Source organism: Aspergillus neoniger (genome assembly GCF_003184625.1).
Source record: "Aspergillus neoniger CBS 115656 unplaced genomic scaffold BO87scaffold_25, whole genome shotgun sequence".
Classification (NCBI taxonomy): domain Eukaryota; kingdom Fungi; phylum Ascomycota; class Eurotiomycetes; order Eurotiales; family Aspergillaceae; genus Aspergillus; species Aspergillus neoniger.
In genome coordinates this window covers 602,946-618,354 of record NW_020291153.1, presented here as the reverse complement: position 1 = coordinate 618,354, position 15,409 = coordinate 602,946, and the positions used below count along the sequence as shown (strand labels likewise).

Below are 15,409 nucleotides of genomic sequence, written 5' to 3'. Positions count from 1 at the left end.
CCTATGTAATGGAGGTCTGGCCCCCTGGACACCGGTCTATGATCCACGACTATGGCAAAACACGTGCGATCATCCGTACTTTCAGGTACAATTAGTTATGCTCATTATAACACACTTGACACTGAAGAGAGACTATGACACGGGCTATATGGATAGATAATACTGTCATCAAGTGCAGTGTTTAGAACTCAAGGACATGATAATGGGCAAGGGCTTTTTAGCACAGTCATACCTACGTCTTGATAGCTTTTCCTTCTTGGAGACATACCTGTCAGATATGTCACGGCAAATGCAGTATGTGGCTATATAGATCCCTGAACCATAGCATTAAGCTGTACCATTTACCATATTGGTTACTGTAGGCGGCTTCTGTTAAGTGGTTCGCCTATATATTTCTTAACTATATCCAGACAGATAATTTTGTCTTGATTTGACGGTTGATAAGATACAATGCAGAAATATTACCCTTCAAACTGACCTGACTTGTGTGTTAGCTACCCCTGTCATTGGCTTACTATGTGGATCCCATCATACTTTACTAACCAGAGAGTGGAATTGATGACACCTATATCCAGACATAACGTGTTGATAAAAACGTGAATATGGAAGTCTAGTGTGTTTCTTTTCCTTAGTCTAATGCTGACCTTTATGAGAGCTCGTTGCTAGCTGTTGGAAATCGATAGAATAGTTGTCCCGATGGCGTCATCCTTTCATCATGGAATATTTCTCCCCTGTCATTGCTTGTATGATTTCATGGTTAATGATTTATACTTAATGTAAAGAAGTCCCAAACAAATTAAAGGAGATTGTGGAACAGATGGTGGAGCGAAGATAAAATTACAAAATCGGCAATAATTTCGGCTAGAACCGACTCGCTTATGGATGAGCCTGTGGGTCCAATTCCACCAATTGCACGAAACTGCTTCTTTGGGGCTTTTTTTTCCCCCCATAATCGACAGAGTACGAGACTGTTTTGTTAATATGGCTCTTGCTCAATGGCTGCTGAGATCCAAATGCGGCACCTCCGCTAGGCGTGTTCCGTTTGCCATAGGTTGAATGGTCGCTGGTATTGCCCAGGACTTTCGGGAAGAGATGCACGAGCATAGCACGGAATGTGGGCAGACAGGCGCACATGACGGCGATTTGGGTCTCCAGGACCGACCAATGAACGATGGGTTGGAGTTGTTCTGTACTTTCGAATTAGTAGGTATTGGTCAGGGGCGTGGACCCGGGACGAACCAGTGAGGTTGGTGTTCCAACGGTTGTACCAGAAAACGACGACACGAATGATTGCCACTGCTGTCAATCTGAGGAGGGTTAGCAGATACGGCAACAGCGAGAGAGACAATATGTACACTAGACCCATGGCGAACATGACACTGACTCCCAACTTTTTGCGAGCAGTCAAGTTGAGCTTGGTCACTTCATAAACCGGCATGAGCACCATGATTATATCGACGGCGATGTTAACAAAAGCGTTGGCGAACGTGACAGCAATGAAGTCGACACATCTCCCTGTTTCGAGCCCTTCCCACTGCGTCCAGGCTAAGTGGACGGGAATGCATCGAAAGGAATCGGTAAGGACCCATGTAATCCCAATAGCGGCATTCAGGCCGATGACCGCCCATGTGGTATAACGAAACAAATTAGACTGGAAGATTCTCAACAAGAACAGACACACTGAAATCTTTGCTAGAGAAACCTGTGTCTTGTACATCACAACGAACCCCTGAAAGCACTAAAAATACAATTAGAACATAATTGTGGCATTGATGAGTAGACACCCACCTTGAATATCAGAGTGATATTGTCCATTGGGATAATGTCCCACATGTTTTTGCCGAAACCCAATTCAATCACTAAAGGATGGTTAGACAATCACCTGGTGTCCAACAAACCAAACTTACTCTTAACATTGACACCAAAGATGCCCACTGCAAGGGCCTATAGTCATCATGAGTAAAGGACACGTGGCACGTGTAGCGTGGTACCCACCCATGCTATAGTAATCGTGACATCGTCTGCACCCCAACCACCACCAAGACCCATGATCTTCGCGAGGATTCGGTTCAAGAAAAGGAGCGTTGAGATGACTAGCGGAACAATGGTAGCGGCCTCCACGGCGGGGCGTCCTTTATGAACAGGGATTCCGCATTGTCGGCTATCTAATCGTTTGGTGACTGCAAGTTGTTAGATGGCAGCAGATCAAAGCCTGCACTGCGACATACGGAGCTGTTCTCTGCCTGTACACTTCGCAGTAACACACGTCGTCATGTCATCTTGAAATGCGTCATCATTACACAGGCATGTTGTATCGGTCGTTGCGCATGAGGTCGAGTTGGCAGCTAGAACTTGCGTCTGACAGGTAACCTATTGTACGGGTTAGCCGGGGGCAGGGCGATCCAATAGCACCCAAACATACCGCGCATTGAGGTAGAGTGGAATTCGCCGCTGAGGCCCCAGCGACCAGAGACACTGAGATCCCGATTAGTATCTCACGCAGGCGCATAATGGCCAAAAGGCCCCTCCAGGTACAGAGGTCACAGGGTCCAAGAGGAGGGAGGTTAGGGAGGAGTCACCACGAGACTGGACTGGAGGGAACTGCCATCTTATATGGAGTCTAGACCACGGGTTCCCGTTGGTGAGCTTTGATGCCGTGATCCACGGGACATGAGCAATGATCCTCATTGAAATTACCCCAAACAACCTCATGACCCGTTCTGTATGAGCTAAAGTTGACTAAACAAGTAGATCCTTATCTAGCATCCCATTTTACCCGGTAGAGACTTTTTCGAGGGGCTTGGGTCTATGGCACTATTTGGTATTCGGGGTACGGACCGGTATTAGCCTGCTACGGTAGCTCACTTTAGAACGTTCCAAGTGCCATGATTCGCGAGTACCAGCCCGACGGGGATCTTGTCCGATTTCCCGAAACACTAGATCGGCAGTCTTGTGCAGGCGGTTTTCGAGGCGTCCAATTGCGACTGCTGGTCCAGGGGTCTTAAGTGGGTCCTCTTTCCCCGAGAGACTCGTGTTGGTTGCTAAAAACAATGGTCTCGTTGGGCCTCGGCAATGGACGATCGTTTGAACAGATTCTGGTACCCAAGCGGGAAGCATTTTCCTTTGATATTTATAGAGAGTATGAGAAAGCATACATGAATGTACCAAATACTGAATAAGCTCATAGCTTGTGAAATAATTGACTTTAGCACTAGTCTCCATTCAGTTTACGTCAGAAGCGGCAGTTTCTGACATTTTCCTTGTTGGCCTCCACACACCCTCAACTGCTCCTATCTTTTTCTTTTCTCATTCCGCCCCTCATTCCCTCTTTCATATTGTCGTCGTATACAGCCCCAAGGTAACTTGGGCAGATTGCTCACTAATTTCTAGAGTGATGCTTCTGTGATACTACTATACTCCGACTGGCTATCTTCCAGCCTCCCAGGAAGATGCCGTGGTGGCCAGTAGCAATTTCCGCCAACGCCTCGCCTAACCCTACACCGGAGATGCCGATAAGACTACTAATCACAGGCTCGGTAAATTATCTTGGCTTCTCCACCACTTTCCCTCTTTGCTCACTCCACTTTGAATTGTCGCCAATCCCTTGGCTATTGCTGAGAGCTCGCCCGTCAAGGCTCCTATTCAGGACAAGGGGTGGATCATCAAAACTTACATTCTGCACACGGCATTTAGTGTAGTCACCGATGTTTTCTGGGTACTTCAACATTGACTAAGGCTTTCTATTGCTCTCGATTCATGTGCATCTACCAGCACGAAGGAAAAAGTCTAACCATCAGTAGTTCCGATCTGCCCTCCGTAATGCAGCCAAGACCCCCCTGACACCGCCCGTGCTAGTCCCTGACTGCCATGTGGTGCAGCCTCACGGGTCCAGAGGGAAGGGCAAAAGAAAAAATAAAGGGGCAGAAAGGATTTTACCGGACAAGAACAGGATTCAAATGGTTTTCAGATTGTGTCCCTGTTTCCTGTCAGTGCTTTGACCGCTGGTCTACTACAACCATTGATAGGGTGGCCACTGTTCTTAAGTGTGCCCCTCTCGACAGTGGGGTCTTCAATATTCCTGTCATAACTTTTATTCCACTTAATTGCTTGTTCGTTACTTTAAGTATTTCAATTACCTCAAAATTTTGTCTGGCACCGCTTACTTTGCATGTTTCCCAGTCTTCTGGTCGGTCGGAGGACTTTGCATTACACCACATAATGTCCGTCTGGAATGTACTTACGTTCGCTAAGCTTCTAACACACAAGAACTCCACCCCTACCTGTAGGGTTGGCATGTTTGTCATGTCTATTCCTCTCCTGTATTTGTTGACTCAATTCTATTGTAACTAACTGTAACTGAAATTGGCCGCAAGTGGAATCATTCAACCGCGATCAACGCGGAACTTGATCAGCGGCCAGTGGCCTTTGCAGCAACAGTTCACTCTGTGCACAGGATCATAGGTTACGAACGGAAGAAGAAGAAAAGTAAAAGGAAATAAAAGAGGGAAATAAATTTTAAAATAAAACTTGGCTCATCATGAACCAGATAGCCTCCGGAGCTATATCTTGATGCGCTTTGTTGCCGCACGTCGTAGCGCCGAACCATGATGATGGAATGTCATTTATATGGGAAACCCTTCTCCCTGGAGGCTGTTCTGACCGTATCTTTGCTTTTCAAGATAAAACCAGAGAAGTGTACTCTGTAGCAGTGTTCAATGCAAGGATTACAAATACTTCTTCTGGTTACAACCTAATGCATAGAAAATCGATTGTATGAATACCGCTTGAGGTAAAATGCCAATTGTACCAGCCACCTCAGCCTGCCAACCAAAGCACCCGGAAGATCTTGTCTCGAATTACCCCCGGCGTCACATACTGCGGATTGTGCGTCCGGGTCTTGCCTTCCACATAGATGTTGGGCTGGCTAAACAGTCCCGCCATCACCAATTTACTCTATATTCTCAAAATGTACGACTAGTCTCTGTCTTGCCCTGTCAGTACCGATGGCATTATCCATAGCACAATAGTAAATCTTAGGGAATTTACTGATCTATTAGTAGAGAATATCTTTGGCATTTATTTCGGAATTTGTGTACTCTTTGGGTAATAACTTATCTACCGCTTTTGTATTTCCCTTTACATAAGACTTCTTAATCTCAGCTGTCAGTATATTCTGACTCTTATGTGATCTAATTTTCAAAAATTTCTTCTTTACTGTTACGTGGTTTGGGTGGGAGCTAATATGATATAGCACCAGAGATAATCAAGTATTTATCTGCCGTGTCTGTCTGCCTCCTGGTAGCATTCCCTTGTTATCTTCTATATCCTCCTTATATTTCTATGTAGCCTGCACAGCTATTAATTCACAGATTTTACTTACTGCTCTTTACGTGCGATTCTCTATTGAGTGCTTGGGCAGCTCAGTCGGCTTATATTCTAGTATATATGTTTCTGTCACCATAAGGAGTAGGGCATCCAATATCAAAATTATCCTACAAGAAACTAGCACGTTCCTTCTGTCTCACCGCAATTCTTATCTTCTGTACAGTTTTGCAATGAAATACCACCTTCTATACATTGGTATATGTTTAGAAAACTAATTCCCACCATGATAAAGACAACGAGAAAACCGTATCGGGCAGTGAGCAGTGTATGTTGCATGTCACAAAAAGCAATATAAAGCATCTTCAGCGGTTCCCAGAACACAATCTATATCTTCAGGGTGGTGTTAAATCTACCATCGTAATGGCGCTGGGCCGAGGAACAGTCGTAGTCGCTTGGGTCGGTGCAAGTAGCCCGTTATCATCAATCGTCCAGACCTGCACTTGGTTGCTCACAGAAACCGCGATGTAGAAGAATCGACCGTCGGGACTAAATGTGCAACCCTTGGGCGAGATCCCATCGATAGGGGCAGTCTGAATGCGGCGTAGGCGACCGGACACCTCGTGTACGGCAAAAGCACTGACAACGTTATGACCGCGAACGAGTGTGTAGACATATCTTCCGGTCGGGTGGACACGGAGATCCGACAACAACACACCGGGTCCCCCGTTTAGGTTCTCTGGAAGAACATCCACTGTCCCTAAAGATTCATAGTCACCGCCCAAACTGTAAATGAATACCTCAATTATTGGGCGGTACTCATAATTGACGTAGAATATGGGCAGCGTGGGGTGGAAGGCTGAGTAACGTGGGCCACTGCCTTGCTGGACGTCCCGAATAGCCTGCAGGCGTAGTGAATGTGAGGCATAATTAATTGTCATCGTGATGAGCTGGTCTTTTTCCATGTCGCACTCGATGAGAAAGGAACCATCAGGTGATAGTGAGACAGAGTGCAGGCATGAGGGCTTGCTCTGATGGCCCGAGGCAGCGTGGACGTGGACATGGGAAGGCTGATCCGAGCAACCGGTGTCATCGAGAGTAAATAGGACTGTTGTGGCATCATCGTAACGGCGCTCAATGCGATACCCTGACTGGCCATCACCGGCGATAGTGGTGATACTGGTCCGGCTCGTGAAATGGGAAACAATAACCATATCCTCGGAATTGGCGAGGGCTATGCCAGATGGTTGGGTGCCATAGCTGGGCCAGTGACCTCGCTCGGTCAAGCCGCCTGTTGATGGGTCCATTGAGAAGACATAGATCTGGCCACCATTTGGTACTTCGTCCGTGAGGTACAGCATGCCACGTTTGTAGTCAATGGCGAAACTGCCAACGTTCAGCCCAGGGACGTACGATGCCACGAATGTAAGGGCTCCCGTGTCATTGTCAAGTCGGAAAACATGTAGGCCTTCATGCTTTCCCGGTTGAGGCATCACGAAGCTGCCGACGTACACATAGGTCGTGGTCGTTGAAGACATAGTGTCCATTTTTCGGAAGTCCAACAGCCCCGGACAGCGTTACGCAGGTGAAATTGATTTCTGACTTACCAAATAAGATTCATCACCTTCATATTATTTCTGGAAACTACGATCGGCACCTTACATAACGACTATTCAGGGTAGGCGAGACAAGCGAGGGATGCCTTTGCTAGTGTCGGCTACCGGAAGAGCTCGCCGCACACTCAGGCCTTTAGCGAGCCTCACCTGGCGGCACGTTCATGGAAGAAAGACACATGGGCAATAGTCTGGGTGTGCCTACAGGCATCATATCCCGCCAGCTACGTCAAGCTACCGGGTACATCCTTCAGCGGTAATTAGGAAGTATGGGTTATAACTACCCCGCGAATTCCCCGCAATCTGGGGAACATTAGAGGGATGGCCCTAGTCGCATCTCCACTTTGCCGATCCTCGCATCCAACAGCTCACTCGAACATGGAGAAGAATTCTCCTCCAACTATTGAGAGGGATAGCAGACCTGACCAGAATGAAGCAATATTGCTAGAGCGTGCGCATGCTGCCAATGCCGCTGACCATGCCCTCACCTGGTGGAAAGCGATATTCAAGTACCGAAAAGCCGTCTTCTGGGCGTGCATCTTTTCGTTTACCCTTACCATGCAGTCTGCTGATGCGACTTCAGTAAGTTCGGTTACAGTGCGAGCAAGGCCGTACTAAGTGGATTACTGACCCGGAACAAGACTACTTCTTTCTACGGTCAGACCCAGTTCAAAGAAAGATTTGGCACCGTGGACAATGACGTCCTTGAGATATCAGCAAAGTGGCAAACAGGAATCCAGCAAGCAATGGCTGTGGGCGAGCTGATTGGTCTTGCCATAGCTGGTATTTTGGCAGACCGGCTTGGGTGGAAGCCAATCCTCAGCGGCATGATGGTCTGGCTTACCGGCAGCCTCTTCCTTTTTGCCTTTGCACAAAACCTGGGGATGATGGTAGCTGCCATGGTTCTCTGCGGTAATTCCTGATCCGACGACTCCGCTGCAAAGAGACTAACGGCCAAGTCAGGGATCCCGTGGGGCGCCTTTCAAACAGGTTGCATTGCCTACTCTTCCGAGATGGTCCCAACTTGTCTTCGCCCTTTCGTCACGGCGTGGATAGGCATCTGTTGGGGCCTTGGCTTCTTTATTGGCTCACTGGTCAATAGAGGCTGCTTGAATTTGATCGGCCAGTGGGGTAAGTAATCCCTACCTTACCATCCACCCATTAAGTTATTTTTAGCTTCCAGTGACACAGAGTTAACCCAGCCTGGCGTGTGCCCTTCCTTGTTCAGTTCGTGTGGCCCGTTCCCCTGCTCATCTGCTTTCTTTTGGCCCCGGAATCTCCCTACTATCTAGTTCGCAAAGGTCGCTATGAGGACGCTCGTGCGACCCTGCGCCGCATCCGGCAAAAGGATATAACGGACGAGGAGATTGAGCAGTCCATCGCGCTTATTGACTATACCAACAAGATGGAGATCCAAATTAAAGAGTCCAGTAGCTACGCCGAGTGCTTCCGGGGCAAGAATCGATGGCGGACAGAAATTGTAAGTGGCGATCGGTATGCTGATTTACCTCAAGGGATATTCACAATCAGAAGGTCTGTATAGTTCAGATAGCCCAGACTTGGGGCGGCAATGGTATCAATGTACAGACGGTCCAGTTTTTGGAGCAGGCAGGCCTTTCGGAGCAGGGCGCCTTCGATTTGAATTTGATTCTCAACTCCCAGTACCTCACATTTGGTCTGTTCTGCATTTGGCTGATGACTAAATTTGGGCGTGCAACTATCTTCACCACAGGCCTCATTCTAAGTGACGTGTTCTTGGTTGCCATTGGGGTTCTTGGGTGCGTCAAGCAAAGCACGGCTGTTTCTAATACAGTTGGCTCGCTTCTTCTCGTGTCCACTGTCATATATATTTCGACCGTCGCTCCGTCTTCATACACGATCATCGTAAGACATGCGGATATTAATTTTGGGACGAGTAGTGACACAAAACAGGGTGAAGTGCCGTCTAGCAAACTCCGAGCTAAAATGGTCTCCCTCGCCCGGGTTGCCTTCAATGTCTCCAGTCTTATTTCAAATGTTCTACTGCCAAAGATGCTGACCGGCGGGTCCTGGAACCTTGGCGCTAAGACGGCCTTTATGTTTGTCAGTATCCTTAACCCTGATCGTTTTCCTGCTAATTCCTGCTGACATGGGTGAAAAAGGCCGGTACGAACGCTTTGATTTGGATCTGGTGCATCTTCCGTCTTCCCGAAACCAAAGATCGAACCTTCCGTGAAATTGATTATCTTTTTGAGGAATCCGGACTACATCCTCGTCAGTGGCGGACGGCAAGGATTGATGTTTTTGATGATGATAACAATGGCCCGGGCATTGTTGTGAGTAGTAAAGAGAAGGACTTTCAGCATGTCGAAAATGCTCTGTAGGTAAAGATGGGCAGCAGCGGACTCCCAAATAAATAGTAGGTTGTCAAGGAGAGTTATTGTTGATGGGAGATTGGTTACTCGGGGATAAGAACGAAGTATAGTTGTGATTCTCCGCATTAGAGTTTACAGTAGTGAGCTTGGCATATGTCGAGAAGTCCGAGTCGGACATTCCATATCGCACTCGATAGACTCACGTATCTATGATCTAATAGAGTGATGCGATTGTGATATATTTGATGGTTTGTGCTGGAGCGAAGCGTATCACACTTTTTGATGTTAGGGCCTAACACTCATTCGTTTATGTAGGGCTTCTATATTAGTGTTGCTTCACATATGTATGAAATCCATAGTACATGCAATGATGTCACCTGTGTTTTGGGACGAATGCATTTCGTGCCGGTAGTTTTATACTCTCAATCAATTAGGTGTGAGCATTCGATCAGCCCGGGAAGTTGGTAACGTTGTATGTTCGGAAAACTGCGAGTGACATCTTATGAGGGGATTAGTTGGAAGTATCGATTTGAGTAATCATATTGGCAAATATGTCTTTCCGGGCTCGGTAATGAGCCTCGCGTGCACTAGGTTTATATGGTTCGCAGATAACTGCGTCTACCAAGCCTTCTGGGATCTAACATAGCTTGTCCAGAACTCCTCCTTTTCCGGTTCCGTGGTTCGTATTGTCTGCCACTCCCCACCTAGCTCCAACAAAGTGTGGGGGTGTTCAATGAGGTTTGGCCAGGAAGCAACGCCTTCCGGACTCTCATTCTCCCCCGGACGGCCGTTGGGATTGCCACATCTGACGAAGTTGGCCCAAAGCGTAGACACTTTATCGCCAACAAGGCGATCGGTATTGCTCCAGGGCCGGAGGTTATTAGTAGTGAGGCTGTTGAATGTATAAGCAAATTCTGCACCATGGTACGCACCCGTAACAGGACCTTTCTGGTTTGTAAATCCAGGAACCTTTGGCTGCGAATAATCAGGTTGCCAGTTGTTCCAGGGGGGGATGGGATGGGTGAAGTAGTACCCGTACACGGGCGAGACCGTTTTCTGATGATACTCCTGGGCCCAGAGCGTGATATTGTTGCGCGTGTTATCTCGAGCAGCACTGTTCCATGCGTCCAGAGGACCCTTCCCTGTTTCGTGATCTGTGGGCGCGTAGAGTTGATGGAATCGTTTCACCCACTTCGAGTGACCTTGACCGTATGTCGAATGCGGCCCAAGGCGACTCTCCACACATTCAACGAAGTCCTCGTACGTGAAGCGAGGCTCGTTGTAGGTGCCGCCCTCTTCACTGTTCATGCCAGCCAGGATTGGAACGTCATTAGCCGGACCCTCTGCGAAGATCTGGTGCCAGGGCTTTGGGATGACATATCCATCGAGGGTCAACCGAAATAGTGGCGGGGGACCCCAGCAGCGAGGATCTCTTCGGGTGGACAACTCGCACAGCTTGTCTATGTCATTGAACTCCCGGAGCTCTTCGATTGACTGCAACCCCAGCTCCTTGAGGAGGTGCACGCCATCATCCTCGGCCTGCTGTAGGGTACGATACGACATGGGGCCATTAGCCACGGCTGGCTCCTGGAATGACCGAGGCCCGGACTGCAAGATGACACCATGAAGGAGGCTCTTCGCCAGAGGCGACACAAGCAGGGTGTGACACATGGCATTACCTGCCGACTGCCCTCCTATTGTCACTTGGTTTGGATTCCCCCCGAAGGCTGCAATATTGGACTGCACCCAGCGAAGCACCTCGATGGCATCAAGCATTCCCATCATTCCGGAAGTGCCTGACGGAGACTCAGCGCTTAATTCCGGATGGGCGTAATAGCCGAAGATGGCTAATGGGTTTAACGTTAGCAATCGCGAGAAACTTCGCCTTCTCGAAATTTATTCAGGCTTAAACTTACAAAGTCGAAAGGAAGGGACAACAACAATAACGCCCTTCTTTGCGAGACCGGTGCCATCGAAATTGGGATCGGCGCTGCCACCCTCCCGAAAGCCACCACCATGGAACCAGACGAACACGGGATACGGCTTCTCATGCGCTTCACCGGGCTGGAACACGTTAAGATAGAGACAATCCTCTGATTGCGGATGACCTTGGAGAACATTTATCCAGCGGGGGTCAGGGGGTGCCTGCGGACAGATGGGTCCGATCTTATGGCATTGCTTGATACCTTCCCATGTAATTACAGGCTGTGGGGGCTGGAATCGACGGGGCCCGGTGGGCGGAGCGGCATAGGGGATTCCGAGGTAGAGGGTGATGGAGGCATCCACGTCACTTGTCTTGCCCTCAATTAGCCCTCCGTTAATGGCAACTGGAGGAAACGAGGCAGTCATGTTTATGTCTGGATCCTTAACCTAAAGGACGTGCAGTTGTAGTAAAACTGGCGCGGTTCATCGACAAAAATCACATCGAGACAGCCCCTAATAAGAGTAAAGTAGGATTGTCTACTGAGCTCGACGATTGGACGTAGAGGCGGGTCCTGAATCAGCAGACCAAGCTTTGATTCCCCCGGACTAATTCCCCCGCACGCGATCGGATCTTATAAAACATCAGCCGACGCTCGCCTCTGCCACGTTTCAACATCTGTTCGTCCACTCCCCCTCTCTAGGCCGAGCAGCGGTAATCAAGCTGAAATCCCTCGCCTGTCTCTCGTTCAGACCAGGTCCCATACGGAGCCTGTATCTCGTACACCAACAAGTGAGTTGGCTGCCCGTCAGCTTGCCGCTACTCACGCTAGTGCAACCAAACGAGGGCTAGCATCCTTTTTCCGTTACTCCGGTTCGAGCCATGCCAGAGGAATCCCAGAAGAGAAAGCGGGCCAAGACTGGTATGTTCCTTGCTATAGAATAGAGGATGCCCAAGGCAGCCGCTGATCTCCCAGTTAATCTCGCACCTAGGCTGCTTGACCTGTCGTGCCCGTAAAGTCAAGTGCGACGAGACCCGGCCGCGGTGCATCCACTGCGGAAATCTTGGGGTGGAGTGCCGCTGGCCCGAACCTACAATCAAACGTTTCTGTCGTGTCTCAACGCCGTCTTGCAACACACAGGGCCCTCAATCCATCGCTACGGGAGGTCCCCGATTGTCTGCATGCTTCTCTTGTCGTTATGCCCGCTCGAAGTGCTCCAAAGATCGACCGATATGCGCCCGCTGCCGTGCTCAAGGACACGAGTGCAAGTATCCCGAGCCCCAGGGGTCCCACTCTCTCACATCCTCGGCGCAGTCCTGGATGAGGAGACTCCAAACGGCGGAGCTGGGCAACTCCGCCGAGCTCTCGCGTCCAAGAGCCCTCACCAGCCTCACTAACTCACCAGAACCAGAGTCTACAACACATCCCAAGACTACTGATGGTCAACGGCCGGCAATGCGGCCAGTCGATACCAGTCCCCCAGAGACGTCTGATAGGCTAGACGATGTTGTCTCCGCTCCTTGTGGAAGCCAGTCATCCCCACCACAAGCTGCAGCAGGTGCCGTCGTGAGGCTGGGCCCTTGCAGGAGCATTCTACCCAGCCAAGATAGTATTGAGCGTCTTGCTGTCGCTTTCTTCCGACACGTCCATGTATACCGGGCGAATGCCTTTCTGCATAGGGATCAGACTCTGATGGCTATTCGTGACGGCACACTCGGTACCCCGGTCGTCCTGGCCCTGTGTGCCGTCGGGGCGCGCTTCACCACTCCGCCCCAACCAGACGACGTGGTCATCAGCTGGGCCACCGAAGCGGCCAACTGGGTCACAACAGCGACCGAGGTCTCACGAAATCACGTTGTGGTCGCCCTTTTGCTCGCTATCTACATGCAGCAAGCTGGTCGATTTGCCCAATCTCATCTTTGGTCATCCATTGCCAATAGCCACGCAGTAAGTCTGGGTCTTCATCGCGAGCCCTCACCCGGCACCTCTTCTTTTGTTGAAAGTGAACGCGACCGGCGCCTGTTTTTCGCCTGCTATGCCATTGGCCGTTTTATATCCAATGGAGCTCCAGAGACAATTCAATGCCCTGCGTCCCGTATCAAATTGCGGCTGCCATGTGACGGCTTTAATTATCGCCACGACGTGAGCATCGAGACGCCTTATGCGACGCTCGAGTCAGACGAGCCAGAGACCCCCGGCCCAAAAGAAATGCAGCGGAATGTTGGGGCCATGGGATTTTGGGTGCGACTTGTGAGCGTGAGAATGAAAATTAAGCGCTACTTCCATTCCCTGACGGAAGACAAGGAAGAACGACGCACACATCACCAACCTAGTGCCATTGGCCCGGCACTTGCCCCATGGGGTGCTTCCTCCCCATTCGCGGTGTGTTTGGCACAGTTGGCCTCCCTGTCCGAGTCTTTGCCCCCGCGGCTGCAGCTCTCCCCCGAGTTGGTGCGTCGACAACACGATGCGCCTGTTTTGGGTCAGATTGTCATGTTTTATCTCTGGTGGAACGAATGCCACCTAGAGCTTTACAGCATCGCTCTTCACGGATATCCCCAGTCCCTAGATCCGACGGTCATGTCAACCGCGCCTGCTGGCTGGATTGACCAGGCCCGTCACAACTGCTTGCGGTACGCCCAGGCTATCACGGATGTTTTAGAACTCGTGGACCGGGAAATGCCTCGCCAGCCGTTGACTATCTCTGATCACACTATTGCGCACGTGGTTTATTTGTCTGTACGGGTACAATTGGAGCTCCTGATGCCGACACTCAAGGATGGCGGGATGCGTCTTGAATTAGAGAAGAAATTCGACATGATGCTGAGGTTCATACAAAGAACAAGTAGATACTTCCATCAAGTGTCCTTGGTCGTAAGTCTTGCCCCTCGTGTCAGCTGTCAGATGCTGAGAAGGTGCCCGGGAGATCTGACATTTTACATGCCGCAGCTTCAGGAGATGCGCCGTATGTTAGCATGCCACGAGCTTGCCTTGGGAACTTTCGAGAGCGAGGATGCGTAAGTCAGGCAATTCCATCTGCCCCAGTCGTCTCTATCCCCCCCGTGCAGATACCGTTAAATTGTGTGCTACTGTTAATGGGTAAAATAGAAATTCTCAGACTGCCTCTTTGCCTTGGTTCTGCCGTCAAAAGGCGCTGGACTCCAGACGAGCAGCCGAGCAAGCTGATCTAGTGAGTCTAAGCCACTTGTGCCTCTATAAAGGCCGGAGGCTTTGCTAACCCGAGACTCCGAACTATCCATCAGAGTGCAACACACCTCGAAGCAAATCTCGCTGAAATTCTGCCTGATTGTATCCCCTTTGGCACTATGTCTTGGGTTCGCGGGTACGACGCCGATGATTCTTGCCGACTTGTAGGTACTCCTGACTTGAAAGAAATTCTCCCGTTGCGTTTATATATATATATATCTGTATATCAAAACTAATTTGCCTCCGTCCGTCCAGCCCGAAACAGCAGAAGCATCGTGGGATATCTTGCCCAATCTGTGGATGGGAGGCTCGCACACTGGGCAAACAAATAACAACCTTGTTACAGCTATGACTGATTTCAGCAGCCTCAGTATATTCAATTCCTGGGAACGGATGGATCCTCGCGGGACTGTGAGTTGTCTCCCTTCATATATGTTACACTACAGGCCACAGGAGGAGCTAATGGCATGAGCAGGGATCTCGATTTGATCCACTGCTTCCTAATTCCTCGTTCGCGCATTCCAATGCAACGGGGCCCTGTGGAAATTCAAACGTCATTTCTTCGGACGCTTCCTTCTTTTTGAATTCATTGGACACGTAGGCTGTACTCGGTATTCAAACATGAACCTAGCAGCCTGTGAATTTGAATCCCATTCAAATTAAGAATTTTGACAAAGGGAATACCATTGATGTATCATCATCTCAGAGCTGTCTGAGTAAGCTTTCTATAGTGATGAGGGAAAGCACCCTTAGACGTCAGTATTTCCCTCCAGGGAGCGTCGTTACACTTAGTAACCATTAGAGTATTGACTATTGCAATACCACTGATTATTAGGTCTCTCAATGAACTCCTACCATATTCCCATTATTATTCGTAAATGGTACGGGCTAATTCCTGCATCATGGTTTTTCTTTGGACGATTATGAAGAGTAATGATTGCTACAACCGGCGCTGTGCGCATGGACTTTTGCGCCTGACCAGAGTGGAATC

General features: G+C 49.4%; 6 protein-coding genes across 6 annotated transcripts; 3 read left to right on the top strand and 3 right to left on the bottom strand.

Annotated features, from left to right (window-relative positions):
- Nucleotides 1-876: 876 nt before the first annotated feature.
- Nucleotides 877-2,274, bottom strand: BO87DRAFT_398945 (uncharacterized protein; the record flags this gene model as incomplete). Its single annotated transcript, XM_025625396.1, has 7 exons — nucleotides 877-1,187; nucleotides 1,240-1,307; nucleotides 1,356-1,738; nucleotides 1,789-1,859; nucleotides 1,908-1,944; nucleotides 1,996-2,165; nucleotides 2,229-2,274. 7 exons carry the CDS (start codon nucleotides 2,272-2,274, stop codon nucleotides 877-879), a joined length of 1,086 nt encoding a protein of 361 aa, XP_025477785.1.
- A 1,077-nt stretch (nucleotides 2,275-3,351) lies between these two features.
- BO87DRAFT_378543 (uncharacterized protein) lies at nucleotides 3,352-3,724 on the top strand (the record flags this gene model as incomplete). Its single annotated transcript, XM_025623817.1, has 1 exon — nucleotides 3,352-3,724. A coding segment is annotated over exon 1 (244 nt), but the record flags the coding sequence as incomplete, so codon positions are not given.
- Nucleotides 3,725-5,658: 1,934 nt separating this feature from the next.
- BO87DRAFT_460931 (lactonase family protein) lies at nucleotides 5,659-6,860 on the bottom strand (the record flags this gene model as incomplete). Its single annotated transcript, XM_025629056.1, has 1 exon — nucleotides 5,659-6,860. One exon carries the CDS (start codon nucleotides 6,858-6,860, stop codon nucleotides 5,718-5,720), a length of 1,143 nt encoding a protein of 380 aa, XP_025477783.1. The 3' UTR covers nucleotides 5,659-5,717.
- A 453-nt stretch (nucleotides 6,861-7,313) lies between these two features.
- Nucleotides 7,314-9,298, top strand: BO87DRAFT_460930 (MFS general substrate transporter; the record flags this gene model as incomplete). The annotated part of the gene is made up of 7 exons (XM_025629055.1): nucleotides 7,314-7,517; nucleotides 7,577-7,847; nucleotides 7,899-8,066; nucleotides 8,138-8,415; nucleotides 8,469-8,819; nucleotides 8,868-9,017; nucleotides 9,077-9,298. 7 exons carry the CDS (start codon nucleotides 7,314-7,316, stop codon nucleotides 9,296-9,298), a joined length of 1,644 nt encoding a protein of 547 aa, XP_025477782.1.
- Nucleotides 9,299-9,907: 609 nt separating this feature from the next.
- Nucleotides 9,908-11,638, bottom strand: BO87DRAFT_363643 (carboxylesterase/lipase family protein; the record flags this gene model as incomplete). The annotated part of the gene is made up of 2 exons (XM_025621698.1): nucleotides 9,908-11,136; nucleotides 11,206-11,638. 2 exons carry the CDS (start codon nucleotides 11,636-11,638, stop codon nucleotides 9,908-9,910), a joined length of 1,662 nt encoding a protein of 553 aa, XP_025477781.1.
- Nucleotides 11,639-11,864: 226 nt separating this feature from the next.
- BO87DRAFT_115101 (Zn(II)2Cys6 transcription factor) lies at nucleotides 11,865-15,270 on the top strand. The gene is made up of 7 exons (XM_025617909.1): nucleotides 11,865-12,132; nucleotides 12,203-14,228; nucleotides 14,320-14,401; nucleotides 14,475-14,582; nucleotides 14,674-14,829; nucleotides 14,894-15,173; nucleotides 15,254-15,270. Exons 1-6 carry the CDS (start codon nucleotides 12,093-12,095, stop codon nucleotides 15,017-15,019), a joined length of 2,538 nt encoding a protein of 845 aa, XP_025477780.1. The 5' UTR covers nucleotides 11,865-12,092; the 3' UTR covers nucleotides 15,020-15,173; nucleotides 15,254-15,270.
- Nucleotides 15,271-15,409: the final 139 nt, after the last annotated feature.

Excerpts from the sequence above, each read along its gene's own strand:
- BO87DRAFT_115101 (XM_025617909.1), top strand. The coding sequence starts at position 12,093 with ATGCCAGAGGAATCCCAGAAGAGAAAGCGGGCCAAGACTG. Across the intron at positions 12,133-12,202 it reads GAGAAAGCGGGCCAAGACTG|GCTGCTTGACCTGTCGTGCC; the intron begins GTATGTTCCTTG and ends TCTCGCACCTAG. Across the intron at positions 14,583-14,673 it reads CCGATGATTCTTGCCGACTT|CCCGAAACAGCAGAAGCATC; the intron begins GTAGGTACTCCT and ends CCGTCCGTCCAG.